This window comes from Patagioenas fasciata, chromosome 1, assembly GCF_037038585.1.
Source record: "Patagioenas fasciata isolate bPatFas1 chromosome 1, bPatFas1.hap1, whole genome shotgun sequence".
NCBI classification, from domain to species: domain Eukaryota; kingdom Metazoa; phylum Chordata; class Aves; order Columbiformes; family Columbidae; genus Patagioenas; species Patagioenas fasciata.
Window position 1 is genome coordinate 70708253 of NC_092520.1, and position 16763 is coordinate 70725015.

A 16763-nucleotide genomic window follows, 5' to 3' on the forward strand; every position below is an offset into this window, starting at 1 on the left:
CACCAATCGTGATGCTCGCAGTGGAGGGATCACTAGGAACAAATGCAAGCATTAGCTCACTGTGAAATGAAGTTCTAAAATAATATTCTGTTGAGCTACCCTGAGAAATTTATCTGCTAACCAAATCTCAGATGCATCCTGGTGGTAGCTTTGCATGTGATGTCAAAATCTTTCCTATGCTTTTATAAATAGACTTGAGCATGTCTCAAAATTCATACTTAGCAATTCAGTTGCACCCAAAAGATAAGAAAGATGGCTGAGAAAATACGATGGATTTTAATTAATGTCTACTCTAACTTATTTTGCCCCTTTGAAATTCCATATGTATTATTTAGCTAATAAAGCTAAAAAAACATTGCATATTTATAACAGTCTTCTTGTGATGCAGCTATCTGTTTCCAGATGGACGAAGTTATAATCCTGATTTGACGGGATTATGTGAACCCACACCACATGATCACATAAAAGTCACCCAGGTATGTTGCAGAGTTTGTCAGTTATTTCGTAATCTTCGCTTCCCTTAGCATCTCATTTAGCAGTGATACAAACTTTTATTAAAATGTGAGAAATGAATTTATAAGAGTGAAAGTATGTTGTTGATAGAATGGCTTAGATGAAGAACAAGATAATAATTCTTTAAACTCCAGAGCCAGGGGTGATGTCTTGGAAAGTTTTGTTTATTCCAAGCCTCTTCCAAGTGAGATATGCCTTAATGGTTATGAAAGATTTTTCTGATATTTATGTTGCAGGCCTATGTAGCTTGCTGTTGCCTTGTTAATAGCAGATGGGAATACAGAAATAAAATAAAGACCAGATTATAGTTTTGAAGCCTGAATAGGAATGGTATGGTTTCTTGACAGGTCCAGGAGGAAAAGTATAGTTCATATATCACAAAGATACTAGTTCCAGAGTCATTCTCCTTTCTTCTTTGTCTCTTGTGCGAATTAAAAGAGAGATCAGGGAAAAGCAGCAGAAATAATTAAATGCCTAGAGGGACTGACTTCGTAGAGAAAATGAAAATATCTAGGTGTGTTTATAGTCTGATTAAGTGATGATGTGATAAATTAATGTGCAGATGTTTGATATTCAATTAATATGAAGTAGCCACTGCAAGATGAATGCTTGATTAAAAATGCTACTGAAATTAACACTAGAAGGTTAAGTATACTGTGTAGAGCATTTTTCCTGACAAAAACCGCTGAAAGTCTTGAGGATACATTCAAGGAAAGACATCAGACTGGATACAAACCATACAGTTTCAGATGCTCTCCCGTTTCTTCAGAGCAGACTGAGTGTCCTGCAGAATCTTCTGTAATTTTCAGTGCTGATTGTGCATTCCACCTCCAGAAATATTTTAGAGAAGAAGTATTCGTTACCGTCATTGTTATTATCAGGAATACTGTTATGGAAATATCTGTTTCTTAAGTAAAAGAATTCATAAAAACGGTTACCTGAGGAAAGTCTGAGTACATCTCCTTATCTGACTTCTTCCTTTTCCCTCCAGTCTTAAAATACTAATAAAAGAGTAATGCAGAGATATCGGATATTTGTGTTTCACAGAATGATTCTCTAGCCCCATATCCTTACTTGTCCGCAAGGAAAGGAAAAGTAGCTTAGGCATTCTCAGTGATTATCTTGTTCTTCACAGGCCAATCATGTTGCATTTTGAATTCAGTGCATGAATCCAGTTGCTTCTGAATTTGTAGTTATGAGGACACTGTTAGTTAATTCTGATCGTAATTCAACAGAGTCAGAACTATGTGGAGGCTGCCTTAAATAACATGTTACTGAAGTGGCTTTAAGCTGTTGCTTGAGCTGGCTGAACTATGAAAAGATGGTTTAAAAGTGGCTGCAGGACTAGATTGCTGCAAATGGATTCGTGAGAGCCCCACCATAAGCATCTTCAGTACAAACTGACTACAGCTGCAGATACAAGCTGTGTTTATTTTCTCTTAGCCTCATCTCCCCTCTGATTATTCAGCAGTAGCTGCTTATTTTCTTGTGACCTGGATTCTACTTATTTTAAGCTTCCAAAATGTGTTTTTTTAAAGACTATAAAAGCGCTTTATTTCTACACGAATGCATTTGAATGCCAGTTTCCCAACAATACCTAATTCTAGAAAACTGTTCTGGACTCAAGTTTTATCTATTGTTTATTCCTCCTGAAGATGTTATAATACCTTCCTGTCTGTCTTGTAAGGATACAAACTTGAGTGATCTGTGCATGACTGTTGCCATGTTATCCTGGGGGGGGTTTTCTTGCTGTACTTCCTTCACAAGGGTTGTTTACTTAAGTTAACCATACTACATCCTTGCTGTAGGTAGAAAGCCCTCTTGCTTGTCAGTTTTCAATCCAATAACTTTTTTTAGTTCTAAACTCATACTTAGAAAATTTTGTTTCCATTCATCACTTGATTTCTCACTTAAAACCAGGTGTTCATTATCTTCCTCTGCAACCAAAGAAAAGCAGAGTAATGTTTACATGTGAGAAGTCTGTAGAAAACCTAATAGGCACAGATATTTTAGACTTTTTCTGTAGCATTTATTGTAAGATATCATAGGTTTGAAGAAGCAAAAAGTAAGCTGTTTCAGTAACTTTAGTGTGGCTTTTAGATAGAACAGTAGCAATAGTTTCCTAGAGTAATAAGTAAAATTGGTTGGAAAACATGGGACTCAGAGAAATGTTTGTCACTACTGGTCCTTAAGTATTATTCTTTATGAACAAATCACAGTAAATAAATAATCCCTTGACTTTCTTTTGTTGCAGGAGCAGTATGAATTGTACTGTGAAATGGGTTCCACTTTTCAGTTGTGTAAAATCTGTGCGGAGAATGATAAGGATGTGAAGATTGAGCCTTGCGGACACCTTATGTGCACTTCTTGTCTTACAGCGTGGCAGGTACTGTCATAGTTCAATTAGTGGAGAAGAGGATGGATTTCTCTGTTACGTCCTTGTTTACAGTGTGGTTGTATGTTTACTCTGAGGGCTCGAGGACATATATATTTGGAATGATAAACTTTTTGTTTTGTGCACCAAAATCTGTGAAAAAAGTTCCAGGAATCATTAAAATCTTGACTTGCAGGCTTGCCAAGACCATTTGCTGACTGCTGCTAAGTAGAAACTCTTTCCTGAGCGCAGTCTCTACTCAGACAGTGAAAGCTGGGCATTTGGTGCCAATTCAGCCACCCAGGGCACTTCATGATGTATTCAAAGGGCATGAAGAAGACAGGTAGTGGCTGGGAGAGGATAACTGACTACACAGCATTTTATAAGGAGACAGAACATCTTTGGTGAGAGAAGGATTCCATCAGTAGTACAACTGATGAAATGGCCTGTGGAAATATAATCTTAGGATTCTTGTGTTTCATGTTAATAGTATGTAAAGCGCTAATCCATCTAGATTTAGAAGGTTGTTGGGGTAAGAGTTTGGATTGAGGGGAAACTCTGGTCTCTCAGTGTCATTTGCAGAATATCCCAAAAACCACAGAGACTTACTGGTGACACACGTGGCTGTTTTGTCCATCTTCTTCATGGGCATACCAGTCCATGGGAAGAGGGAGGACTGGTACCTTTAGTTCAGCACAGTTAACAAGAATTTGACTTAAAAATAAAAATTAAAAGCAGAAGTCATTCCTCTTTATGACTTCAGACTTTCCCCTAGTAGGTGGTTCTCAAACTGAATCACTTCTACCTCTTTCTCCATGCCCTTTTCTTCTTTTTTTTTTCTGTATTTTGTGGTAAGAAGTAAGGGTCATCTCATTCCTAGGCAGGACTCTGTTCCACAGTTAGGCACCAGTCTTTGGTTACAAATGTAGTGAGAAGAGTAAAAAGAACCCTTCACCCTAGCCCATTTTTGACCTGGTTTTGAATGAGTTCATCCCAGTTAAGGGGTGTTCATTCCCATGTTTGAGATATGACTATAAAGTACTGTAGATTTTCTTTTCACATGCCTAATTAAGAACTAATCATTGGCTAGTGATCATGATATGTCAGAAGTATCATTTTTCTTTCATTAGCAATAAAGCTTGCTGTAAAAGGTGTATTCTCAGTTTCTGATTTTATGTTCTTTCTGGAACTTGAGTTTGCTCCAAACACAAATCTTTCAAATTGCCCACAGATCAAAAATTCTAAGAAAATTCCACTTTAGACATACCCAAATAAGAATATTTATTTCACTACTAAGCAGCTGCTGAGCTAGAACAATATTTCTCATTTCTGGAGTACCCTTTTTCTGTTCTTACCGGTTTCATTCTGAATAACAAACATAGAGGTCTGACTGTGTTAATCTTTCACTTTTTCCCTTAACTAAAAGGACTAAGCAAAAGGACTGAAAGCTTTGTACTTTTGATTGCCGGGTGTCTCACAGCACGGTAGCCCCATGTTCCAGTGTTGTGCCAGTGACGGGCTCTGCTAGTGGAGACTTCAGAAGCAAAGGTCCTCGGTACTTTGGCCAATGGCTAGGGATTCAGAAAGAGGAAGACAAGGCATTTTGGCAAAGCAGTGGATGTGGTCTACCTTGATTTTAGTAAAGCATTTGACACAGTCTCCCACAGCATCCTTGCAGCTAAACTGAGGAAGTGTGGACTGGATGATCGGGTAGTGAGGTGGACACTACCCGACACTGTTCCTTTGTAGCCTCATCTAGGTGTTCCTGCTCCGGCAGGGGGATTGGACTAGATGATCTTTCAAGATCCCTTCCAATCCCTAACATTCTGTGATTCTGTGATTTTTAGGCTCAGGCAACTGACATGTTCAGAAATATCCAGCTTCATCGGAACATTGCAACCGGCTGTAATTGGCCAGGTACATATCGGACTTCATTACAAATTTAACTTTTGTATAATTAGTGAGGCAATGAAGAACAATTACAACAGCTGATGCTGTTACAGTGTGAGCTTCTGGTGGGCCAGTGTTTAATTGGCAGCATAATGGCTCATTAGACATGCCTCAAGAGGTCCAATACAGATGTTTCCACTGAGCAGGAAAAAATTGAGTAAGCAACATCAAATCTGCATTGGAAGACTAAGGATGATTAAGAGTTTTTCACCTTCATGGAGATCAGTCTCAAATAAGACTTGATTTAGCTGCTTCCATTTTCTATTATGCAACAGGAGTGAAATGTCGTTTTCTTGCACAGAAATCTATTCTTGTCTAAAAACAACGTGTCTGGACTTAATTCTAAAAGCATATGGGCATATATACTGCATTGTAAGGTTCACAATAGCTACTCAGTGTTTTAAATAATCTTTCTATGGGTGTGGACAAATGTGTGTATTAATATAGACATCTCAGGTCTCAGTTTTAATTTCTCAGTTGTGTTCATATGGTTGAATACAAGTCTCTGCTGCTATGATTGGTTACCCAACATATTTTGATGAATTTTCGTGCTTTTGAAAAGAAAGGAAACTGCTAGTACAAAACTACTTGACAACACACATACAAGAAAGCCTTGAAAATGAAAACCTCCATGCCTCATCTCTAAGGCTGTTTTTAGAAAATGAAAGAGTCAAGAATTGTATGAATAAGGGCGGACTTCTGTTCACTTGACAGTGGTTAATTCAGTAGGTACATATAATTTGGAGGCACACTTTGAGGTAGTAGTTGATGTTGACTAGCCCTTTGTTATTAGGTTGCAAGGCTGATATAAAGTAGATTACATATATCTTTCTGTACCAAATGAAAATCCAGTACTACACCATGCAAATAGATGTGACTTTTGTCAGGAGACATAATTTATAGTTATCCGGCCTTGGGATGCAGTTCTTCCACAAACTGTAGAATCATCTTTTGGTAAGACTGGCAAGTATCAAGATATAAATAATGCTAGAAAAATATTAAAGTTCTCGTTATATCTGAGAAGTCAAAAAGATGTGTTTGCTTGATGATCTTTTAGGATGAGTTAAGTTGTTTAGAATTAATTTTTGTGTTCGTATCTTTTTAGCTGTCTGTCTGTCTGACTGCAGATATGACACAATGTGATTTCTGAATTCAGTTTGAATTACCTTGGTCTCTCAAAGCTTTAGGGCTCTTTTGGGTGTGACAGTATGGGGGTTTTTTTGATGTTGTTGGTGATCGGGTTTGTTTTCCGTTTTGCTTTAATTTCAAACTACATTGTGCCTCTTGATGGAAAAAATTCTTTATAAGTGCTTAAAAGTCTTTTCTCAGGTATTTTTGTTTATTAATATTCTGAATAATCTACTTTAAAGGCATTTCAATTACTTCTGACAAGGAAAAAAATAAAATGAATGGAAATATGACTGCTTGACAATCATTTAACACATCGTACCACTTTGAAATTAAAACTCAAGTAATTCTTATTTCTGATAGCATGTGAAAATAGTTCCTTGTTTTACATAATTTATTGAAAATATGGTAAAGTCCTGGTTTGTTACTTAAACAGGTAAAAAAATGTAGCTTTAGATGTTCTGTATGCATATATATGCAGCTCATCTGCATTTTCTAATTTAAAATGAAAAATAAATACTCTGTATTTAATAGAAAAGATATATAATAAAATACATTATCTCTGTCTACACACCTCACCTTCTTTGCTCTGAAGCAACAGGAACACAGTAATCCTAAAAGGCAAGGTGTTGCTTCCTGACGTGTAATTCTAAGACAGTTACAATTTTGGTGCTTTGTAGAAACAATGGCTGCATTTTGTTTAGTTATTTGTAAGTGAAGCTTAATGTTCCAAAGAGAGACAGTGTTAAAAGTGTAGTCATTTTACCATTTACTGTAGTAATACCTGTGAATCTGTTTCCTGTTTACTCCAGTCCTTCTTTAGGAGCTCTTAAAGACCTGTTCAGGGCATTTTTGTGTAGAAAGATGTGAGACCTACTTGTAAAATTACTCATATGTTTTATTTTTAAAACTTTATGTACATTTTTGTCTTGCTGCAGGAGTCTGATGGCCAAGGCTGTCCTTTCTGCCGCTGTGAAATCAAAGGAACTGAACCAATCATTGTGGATCCCTTTGATCCAAGGGATGAAAACTCCAGGTGCTGCAGTATTATTGATAGCTTTGGTATGCCCATGTTGGACTTGGATGATGATGACGATAGAGAAGAGTCCTTAATGATGAATCGTTTGGCTTCAGTCCGAAAGGTAAATTTTCAAATGCTGTACAACAGATAAAGCTGTATGTTTGTAAATGAAGCTGCCTGTAACTTCGATCAGTGAGAGGTTGCACTTTGTGCTCTAGGTTTCGGCAACTCACTGAACAGTTCTCAGGTTGAAAAAACGAAATGCATCAATATTGCAGTGATAACACTGAAGTTCAGTAGGGGGAAAAAAACCAATCCAGATTCCCAGCTGATATGCACCAAGTTAACTCTGTTTATAATGGAGGAAGCATGAGTTTGCACCAGCTAGACTCTTGTCCAAAATACACTATGTGGACAGTTGCATGAACTTTTATTTGTAAGGAACACAATATTTCATATATATAGAATATATTATTAGTTTTCTGCACACATGGATACACATGCACAAAATGTTTTAGGATTAAACTTGGGTTTCTAAGTAGGCTATGAATATTACTGTTTTATAAAAGTGACCTGGAACTCAATTTGTATTGCACACAAGTATCTTTTAATCATGTTTCATGTGAGTCTATGATTTTTTTGTCTATATTTTTTGTATTGGGTACTTTTAGCAGGAAAAGTATGTCTGAGATTTTTCATAGTGACTTTATTTGGTGGTGTTTTCTGTCCTGAAAGTGCTCTATGTTGAATTCTGGTATCTATCTTTGGTCACAGGAGATATTATCACTGATAAATAAGCACTATCATGGACAAAAGTTTATTTTATGTTATTAGTTTTTACTACTATATTTTAGCCTGGAATAGATATTGTCATAAGCCATGCAACACTGAGTTTTACGGTGCATTATCTATATTTTACCTTTACCTAAGATCATCTAGAGATTACGTAGTTGCCTTGGAATTAATTCTGTAACATCCTCCTCTTCCATTTCTATACCGTGATGGGTTTTTTTGGTTGCTTTGGTTGTTGTTGATTTTGGTTTTATTTTGTTGTTTTTTGTTTGTTTTTGTTTTGTTTGTTTTGTTTTAAACAAAAACAAAACCAAACAAGATTGTTTCACTCTCATGCCTGAGAGTGTCTGTCAGGTAATATACATACTTCTGATATGCTTCCTAACCTCTATGAATCATTCTTGTGTTTCATATGTAGTACAACGTGGCCTGCTCTTGGGAACAGTTTATTCTTCCTGCCTGGACTTAAATTGCAATCTGCAGCCTGACCTCTGTGACATAGCCTTGAATTGATGGGCTTTTATAGCACTATCGCTTCCATGATAAGGCAAAATTGCATTATGCTTTTATCAACAGAAGGAACAATAGGTTTTACTTTAAGAAGTCTTGTTTTCAGTATCTGCCAAGTGCTTGAGTGGTTTGGTGCTTGCTATTTTTATGTCATTAATTTCATAGTTCAGTGAAAGAAACCTACTAATTATCCCTGAAGTTCAGGAACAGCATTTCCCAGTCTTTGTTAGCCTCTTGAAGTCCTTGCTTGAAAATTTTGAATTATCAGGTCATTTGGTGTTTTTTTTAAGCTGTTGTTCTCTTAAAACTGTTACCAACAGTTGTACACGGATGCTCTTAACCACACCACCTATGTGGAATATGGCATTATTCATAAATACTTTTTTGTTAGTAATGCCTTCCATCAGCCTTGTCTTTTTCTTTTAGTTGTTATTTTTCTTTTTAAACAGTGTTTCTTCAGAGCCTCTGTGACATTATGTAGGATTTTAGTCTTTTTGAATTTTTCTTTGGTTTCTTGTTAAGGCTGTTAATATGAATGTGGTACTGCATAATGGCTGTGTTGTAGTCATTTGATTTGTTGGAACAATGGAAGTTAGATGACAAAAGACAATTTAATTCCTGCGGCCATCCTGATGATACTGTTGTTACTTTGTAATCCCAAGGAACATATTGTCTAATTTTTATTTTATTGCAAGGATTGTCGTATGCTTTCTCAACATAAACCTGTTGATCCTAGAAAATCAAATGGGCTGGTTTTGTCTCATATCACCTGGCAAGACCGTGTGGTATTACTGAGAAAATCTTCTTATGGCATATATGGCTTGCAGGGAGATGATAAACTTGCTGGAAGAGCAAAGTTCCAAGGACTTGAAATCCTGGTGAAAGTGACTGTAGAGCTTCACAATGTGTAGTGGAAATATTCAAATCAGCCCTAATTGTTCCAAAAGCCTTGTGGGAGGGGTACTGTTAAAATGTTTCTAAGCTGTTACTATCGGTTTCTACTATCTTTGGGACTTGCACTTGGAAATATATTCATAATGCAAAGTATAGTTGCAGTAGGCTCATTTCAGAAGCACACATAGTCAGTTTGATCACTGATTAAGGGTCCTGGGTGGGTTTTTAAGTGAGTTTTTCTCAACAAAATGGAAAGCTGAAAAACACTTTTTGGAATTGTCATTAAAGTGTAAAGAAGATACCTTTTTTTTTTAAAAAAAAAAATCTCCTGCTGTACTTGTATGAATTATGAATGTAGTTATCAGAAAAACACCGATTCTTCGATGTTATCACTTTATCTCTGAAGCGTACTCACAGATGGTAAGTAGTATCTGAATTAAGTCTCTGAGGGACCTCAGACTTGAAATTGCTTCGAGAAAAGTAATAATCACAAAGCTACTTACTCATTCTTTAATGGAATGAGTAAATGGATACACGGTAAGAAAAATGAATCATTCTTGCTAGGTGTTGTGTATGAGTCAGCAGCAGCCGCAGATCACCTTAACAGAGGCTTTAGAGAAATCCACTGCAGACAGTCTGTTTATCTGCCTCATCAAGCAGCTTATTTCTTTTTAATTTTCAAATTGTCTTCAGTATTTTTGTGAAAGAAATATGAAAAGTGGTGCCAAAACCTCTGTTAACTGTCTTACTGCTGAGAAATGTCCAACCCCCATGGCATCAGATTAACTAATACAGATTTGGCCTGAAGTGTTCCTTTTCTCAGCTCTGTACCATTTGTGCTAGCCAAGCACAACAGTATGAAATGCACATTGAAAAAATGTGCAGATTACAGGCTTAGGTAAATATTAAAAATTACTTTTCCAATGTTAAAGAGGGCATTTGAGTCTCTAGCATTATTCCATAATGTTTAATATTCCATTGTTCCAATGAATTAAGAGTTACCTGTCACTTGTGCAAGATGTAATTTGATACACTTCTCTTAGAAAGAAAGAAAGTAAGAAGGTAAGGAAAATGCATAGTGCAGGAGTTCTAGTTAAGAGTAAATAATTGTGAATTTCAGAAGTGCTGAGGTGGTTGTTTGATCTTAATATTATTTACCTGAAAACATAGAGGAAGGCTCTAGTGGCCTAGAGGAGATCATGAGGTTTTCTACAGTTTAAAGTGAAGTGACATACTCTAAAAATGCTCTCCTCTACAACTAGATTAAATTATAATACCTGTGTCTGGACACTTACCATCTTCTCTGGAATTAATTTCCCAGCTGTCTGAATGCACCAAAAACTGACTTAGATCCGCACTGTTACTTTAAAATATTTATAGGAAATGGTCAAAGCTGGAAGCCACTGTTTATCATGATTTGGCTTCTTCAGCAGATGCTTAACAAATCATGACAAAAGACCTTGGTTCTTAAAATATGGGATGATACTATGTTTTTGACTCCCTCCCTCATTTCCATATTATTAAACTGATTTTTTTTCTGTTAATGAAAAAAGGCATGTCTTATCTAGTAAGAATGTTTTTAATTTCGTCATATAAAATACAGGAGTTTGTAACCAGAAAAAAAAAAAATCAAATATGTAGCCAGGTTTCAGCTGTACATTCTTAATTCATACATATAATACAATTCACTTCCTTCTTAATGCTACACCTGGTTCATGGGAGTTTATTAAAATCATACCATACAAGAAGATTCCTTTAGCTGCTTAGTATTTGAAAGAAGCTGGGAGGCAGTGTGCCTCTCTTAGTTCAAGTGTATTTTACTGATTCCTTTGGGCAGTGTGGTGATGACTTTCACAGCCTTAGCTCCCTCTCCCTCCTTCATGTACATTTTCTTGGATCAGCAAAGGAAAGCTCAAATGAAGAACAAGCCCTGTCTATGTAAAAAATGTTCACATCAGTGTTGATATAACTTTATATCCTCATACAAATTTTAAAATCCAGATTATACTAATCTGTCTAGGTCACAATTAATCGTAATGAGAAATAACAAATATTTGAGTTACTCTCACCTGATTATAAATAAATATACTTTAGGGAACTACTTGGAAATGAAAAGTCCACTTCTGGTATAGGTCAGCTTAGACCTTCTTAGATGTCTCATTGCACAATTTTAAATTACTGAGTTCACTCCAGCAGGACACAATCAGGATAATATTCCTCAGTCAGTCACTTGTTAGGATTTGCGTTGAGTACGCTTTTCATATGTGCCTGTCTTGCAGAAGGGCATTTGAAACTAAACCTCTTGATTCAGTAGCCTGACTGCTGATATTTCCATCAGAAAAACCTTCACTGGAGTTGTAATCAATGTTGGAAGCAGCGTTATTTTTGGATTCATAACCACTGGGAGCAAACTGATACGAGTATATCCCAGTAGTAAATACATCTGTTAAAGTAACACAAGTGTGGTCTGCTTTGCAGTACAATTGCAAAGTAAGTCACAGCTGCTTTTCCCTTGGCAGCAGCCATCCCAACCAGATGAAATCCGCATTGTTACAAAGGAGTCTGTGTTCTTTTCCTTAATTACATCTTTATTGCACAGGTCTGTGTGTTGCAGCAGGGCCCGTTTGTATGCTGAAGGGCTGTCTTCTGTCACTGCCAGTTCATTTGTATTTGTTTGTGTCTTAATCGCTTGCTTGTTTTATCTTTTTGTTACTGTGCTGCTCTTGTTGCTGCTTTATTCCCTGCAAACAGAAAATACACAGAAATAGGTGAAGTAGGTGACAAACAGAAAAAAATCTAAATCTCTTGGTCCTTAAGGAGTCTGCCAAAAAGAGTAGGTATTTGTGCACCTGTTAATGCTCTGGCATTCACATGAAGCGCAGCTGTCTTGTTGGCCTAGCTGACAACAAACATCAAATGATGCAGCTCGACAGGTTGGATGGGGGGCAGACAGGAAAAACATGGGGTTTTTTGTAATGAGAATGCGGTGCCAGTCTGATACTGAAGGCTGAAGAAAACCTGTTTGTTGTTGTGGAATATTTTGCTTTGTTTGTTTTCAGTGGATTCAAACATAGAATTGTATTTTTTCAGTTTCTTCCAGCAAAGCATTCTCTCTTACTTCAGCACCAAGCAGTGACATGGGTTAAGCTTCCTTATACGGGGGAGAAACTGCTTCTGCTATCAGCTATTTTCCATTTTTCTTTTTCTTTTTTTTCTCGTGCCCCATAAGTTATTCTTTAACCCATTGGCCGTCACTGGTTCTCTTTTTGAAACCTTTGGGGCCACAACGTGCTTTGATAGCATTGTGGCTGTAGGCAGCTGTAGTTCAGGTAGCTGAACTGTTTACTATTCTGAAACAAGGCATTGATGTAAGCTTGAATTGAAGTCTTTTCGCATGCTTAAGACTTTGAAAAATTTCCATTTGTTTTTGGCAGTTGTGCTTTACCATTTGTGGAATATGATAGGTAGATATTGCTAAATACCAAGTATACATGGAATAAAACGTTTATCACATAAACTAATCTCCTGTCAGGTTCTAAGAATATGGAATTTTAAAATAAATTTTCATATTGTTCTAGTGTTCGTTATTGCATACTAGATATTAGGCGCGTCTTTCAGCCACTCATTTCTATAAATCCGAAAATAACATCAGTCTCTAGTGGCTTTTAAATGTGAATATTTCCATGGTTTCTGTCTCTGCTGGAGCTGGACTGTTGTTATGCCGGGTGAAAAGAATGCTCACGTTGATGATACCAGTGGGCTCACTGAGGAAAGAGCATATCATCTTGCAGAGCAGAACTGTATAAGAGAAGGTTGTCATAGAGCAACAGTGATGGATATTCTTAAAATGCTGTCACTGTGATGTTAATTTTGCTGTGGATTCACATAACTACACACTGTGACATTTGAGACCCTGTCAGGTTATCCTCTGAGGAAGTCAGGTTAATTAATGTGGTGGCATGACCTTTTGAACATCTTAAATTCCAAACACATGCATCCTGTCCAGTGCTTTGTTTTCAGTATTTCCTATTTTTGTTATTCCTTGTTTCCAACTCCTATTATATATATAGGATTATTTCTTAGGTATTCTGACTGAGCTACAGTGTGGTGTGCAACACCTCAGATATGAAGACTTACTATTATACAACACTTGCATTTATTTTAAATAACTGTATGTTTTTGGAGGCAAGAGACCTCCTATTTTGTTCTGTTCAAATGATTTGGGAAATAAATTAATATTCTTTCTGATACTGAAGCCAGAGCATTGAATGTATTATGTTACATGGCTCTTGGGTTTTAGGAACGCTTGATGGAGTTATAACCAAACTTTTAAAACTAATCGTATTAAATGATACAGGGTTTATTATGCTATTTAACTGATAGATGCTCACATTCAGTTTGTCATGATTTTATAATTAAGGTTGCTCAGGCATGCTTGCGAGATACATATCTAGCTTAGTTATTCAACTACCCGTAATGTTCAGAGAGACCAAGCACCTCACAATCATCCATTTATCATGGGCATCCAGTCAAGGTCTGGGACATTCACCGATTAAAGGAAATGTATTCAAGCCAAGCTATATTGAAGCCATTTAATATGAACATTGTGACCACTTCTTTATACAGAGAAGAAACTGAGAAGCTTCTAGTAGCTGTGAAGAGCATGAATCTTTTGTTGCTCAGTCTCTTAAAATGGCATGTGTAGTTATGACACTGACCTTGCATGTGTAGACCAAGTGCTAAGACCCTGTGTATCACGAAAATATCATTCTGGCAATGGAACTGAACGTCAGCCTTCTAGGTCTTCAAAACCTCCTTACTTCTCTGTATCATTTTTTTTTCTTGTATTGTTATCCTGTAGTACTGTGGTAACTGCTATTTCTGAAGAAAATCTGGTAGCAATCTCAGTTGCATGTAGGACAGAATATTAAACTAAGCTGTAGTGCATAGGGTAAAGAGTCAGTATACTAGATTCTTTTCCTGGTTCTCCTTTTGAATTTATGAAGTTTTCAGATTCTTTAGCATAGTCATTATATGTAAAGAAAGGCAATGTTGTTTACTTGTTTATCTTGTTAAAGAACTTCTAGTCCCATCCCTCTCATGGCTGTGGGATATACAGCATTGGTGAGAAAAGTCTTATGAAAAGAGTGGAAATATTTCCATCAAAATGATTTAACTTGGAGATTTGTGCAGTTTTGTGAGCTTGGCCTAAGAAGATGGCAGATTGTTAGCTTCTATGGGCAAGTTATATAGCGAGAATTTTTGGATGCCTTAGTGCACAAGTGGCCTGAGGCTGGTGCTTGGTGTGAATGTCTACCAGTTACTCGTGCCTGCAGTCAGGGAAAGCACAGAACAATATAAGCATCCAAGTCCGTGTACGGTGCACTGGTACAAATACAGTGGGCTCACAGAAGTAACTCTAACTGATTTATGCAAGCAACTAAACTGTTTTGGTGAAAACTCACCCAGATGAGGTTCAGGAACTAGTTGCAAAAGTGGGTGGAGCCCAGTTTGGATGGAAATCTTTGGCTCTGAGGCATTTGAGAGGACAAGTCATGAAAAAAATATCATCATTTGTCACTTGCAGGAGATGTTCAAGGTCTGTGTTTCATTAGTTTAATATTTGCTAAAAAGATAAACTGGATTGTCCTAAAATTATTTTTGTAAATTGGCACACAAATGAGGACAGAAATTACTGCTTCGAGGACTGGCTTGCTGAGGATTTTGATTGGCAGGTTTTCAGAAGGCACATGCATTCCATTTTTTATGGAAGTATGATTTGGAAATGAACTGAACAGGCAATATCATAAGCATCTGGCTTTTGAAAGTCAGGTATAGAATTTTACATAGAGTACTCTCTATGAATAAAAAGGTCATCGGGAGTAGCAGTACTACAGTAAAAGATCTATGTTAATAATCGATTGTTTCCTTTTGTATGACAGTAATTGCTTGTTTTTTAAACAAATGCCTGGAATATATACTCTTTTATTTTCATCACAGTTTAGCATGTATCTTAGTTTTGAGGTAGAATGACTTGTTGCCTTCTTTTTCAGTAACCATTAAGCTGAGCACATATACCATCTAATTATTAAGAGTAGCATGTTGTCCATTTTGATAAGTGACTATTAGTAAATACCTGTCAAGTATCAAATGTTTTAGTCATGGAAAGGAAGTTGTATACTTGTCCATCAGGTAAATACTAGTAGTATTTTTTTTTTCTGTCTTTAAGTGTAATGAGAGGCAGAATTCACCAGTAACTTCCCCGGGATCTTCCCCTCTTGCACAAAGAAGAAAACCACTTCCAGACCCCCTGCAAATCCCACACCTTAGTCTTCCACCTGTACCTCCTCGGCTGGATCTTATTCAGAAGGGAGTAGCACGGTCACCGTGTGCCAGCCCAACTGGATCACCAAAGGTAGGTCTTACCGAAGCATTATTTCTTTATATATGAATATTGAGATATTGTATATGGTTGGTTTTAAGGTGGGCTTGCTATTTTGTTTTGGAAGGTAGACTACTAAGAAATTTTCCATGTGTATTTTTCAGGAGTTTGCTCTGTGCAAAAGAACTTTAATTCCTTGTAGCCTGGAAAAACTTTAGATTAGATCCACACTGATTACAGTTCTTATCTCCCTCAGTTGACTTTGGCGAGTGCCTGTCCCTTTGCATAATACCTTAGTCAGATGTTTACAGCTCTGTGTGTGTTGGTCAAATGTGACCTCTGTTTGTCTGATGATTACATTGCACGTGGTTATGTTCAGAATTTTAAAGACATTGCTGTGATGGGTAGATTCTGTAATAAACCCCAATTCATGAAAATAAATACAAGTTAAAGTTTTCATTAAATAGATTTTAAGGTCATCATCTCTTTTAAATTATATGTTGTGCTCTGATGATTATTTATGCTCCATTTCCACACTACCCTTACAAGAAAAATATGTGCAGATACCCTGCTTTCAAAAGCTTTATTAGCATATGTAAGTTTCAAGGGAAAAAATAACGGCTCTATAGCTAATAAATTAATGATGACTCTATAGCTAATAAATTGTAGGCTGTTTTTTGTGAAACTAATGATACTAAAGAATTAATGATTTTTTTTAGTGGATAAGCATAAACGAGTTAAAAATGCCATGTTTGTTGCTCTCCATTATTGATCATTTTGTTGTGATTGCTATAGAGAGAGGGGGAATTAGATCTAAATTTTGATTTTTAGATGATGAATTCAAATTCAAGTTCAAAACATGACTGGAAACTTGTCTACTCATAATATTCCGGCATGAAGTACCCTATTTATTTTGTCAGGTTTTCAACTGCCAGCTTGAAAATCAACCTCTTCTTAAGATTCTAGTGGTTTATAGTTTACAGGAAAAAATAGAAATGTGAATAGTTTCTTTAGGCTTCTTTCTTCGCTTTTCATGCTAGGAAATTTATAACACATCGAGAATATATGCTGAACATTTGGCACATAGATTAAAAATTAATTTTACCATAGTGTATTTTCACAAGGTTAATGTCTTATTAAAAAACAAACAAACAAACCAAAACACAAAACAAAAACCAACCAAACAAACAAACAAAAAA

General features: G+C 36.4%; 1 protein-coding gene across 7 annotated transcripts in view; it reads left to right on the forward strand.

Moving 5' to 3' along the window:
- Positions 1 to 16763, forward strand: part of CBLB (Cbl proto-oncogene B) — a 138833-nt gene that overhangs the window by 88467 nt on the left and 33603 nt on the right. For all 7 annotated transcript variants that reach the window (XM_065829407.2, XM_071808533.1, XM_071808540.1 and 4 more), the window contains 4 exons: positions 389 to 476; positions 2768 to 2899; positions 6904 to 7107; positions 15412 to 15597. In XM_065829407.2, the coding sequence (XP_065685479.1) occupies positions 389 to 476; positions 2768 to 2899; positions 6904 to 7107; positions 15412 to 15597 (610 nt within the window). The remainder of the gene's footprint in view (positions 1 to 388; positions 477 to 2767; positions 2900 to 6903; positions 7108 to 15411; positions 15598 to 16763) is intronic.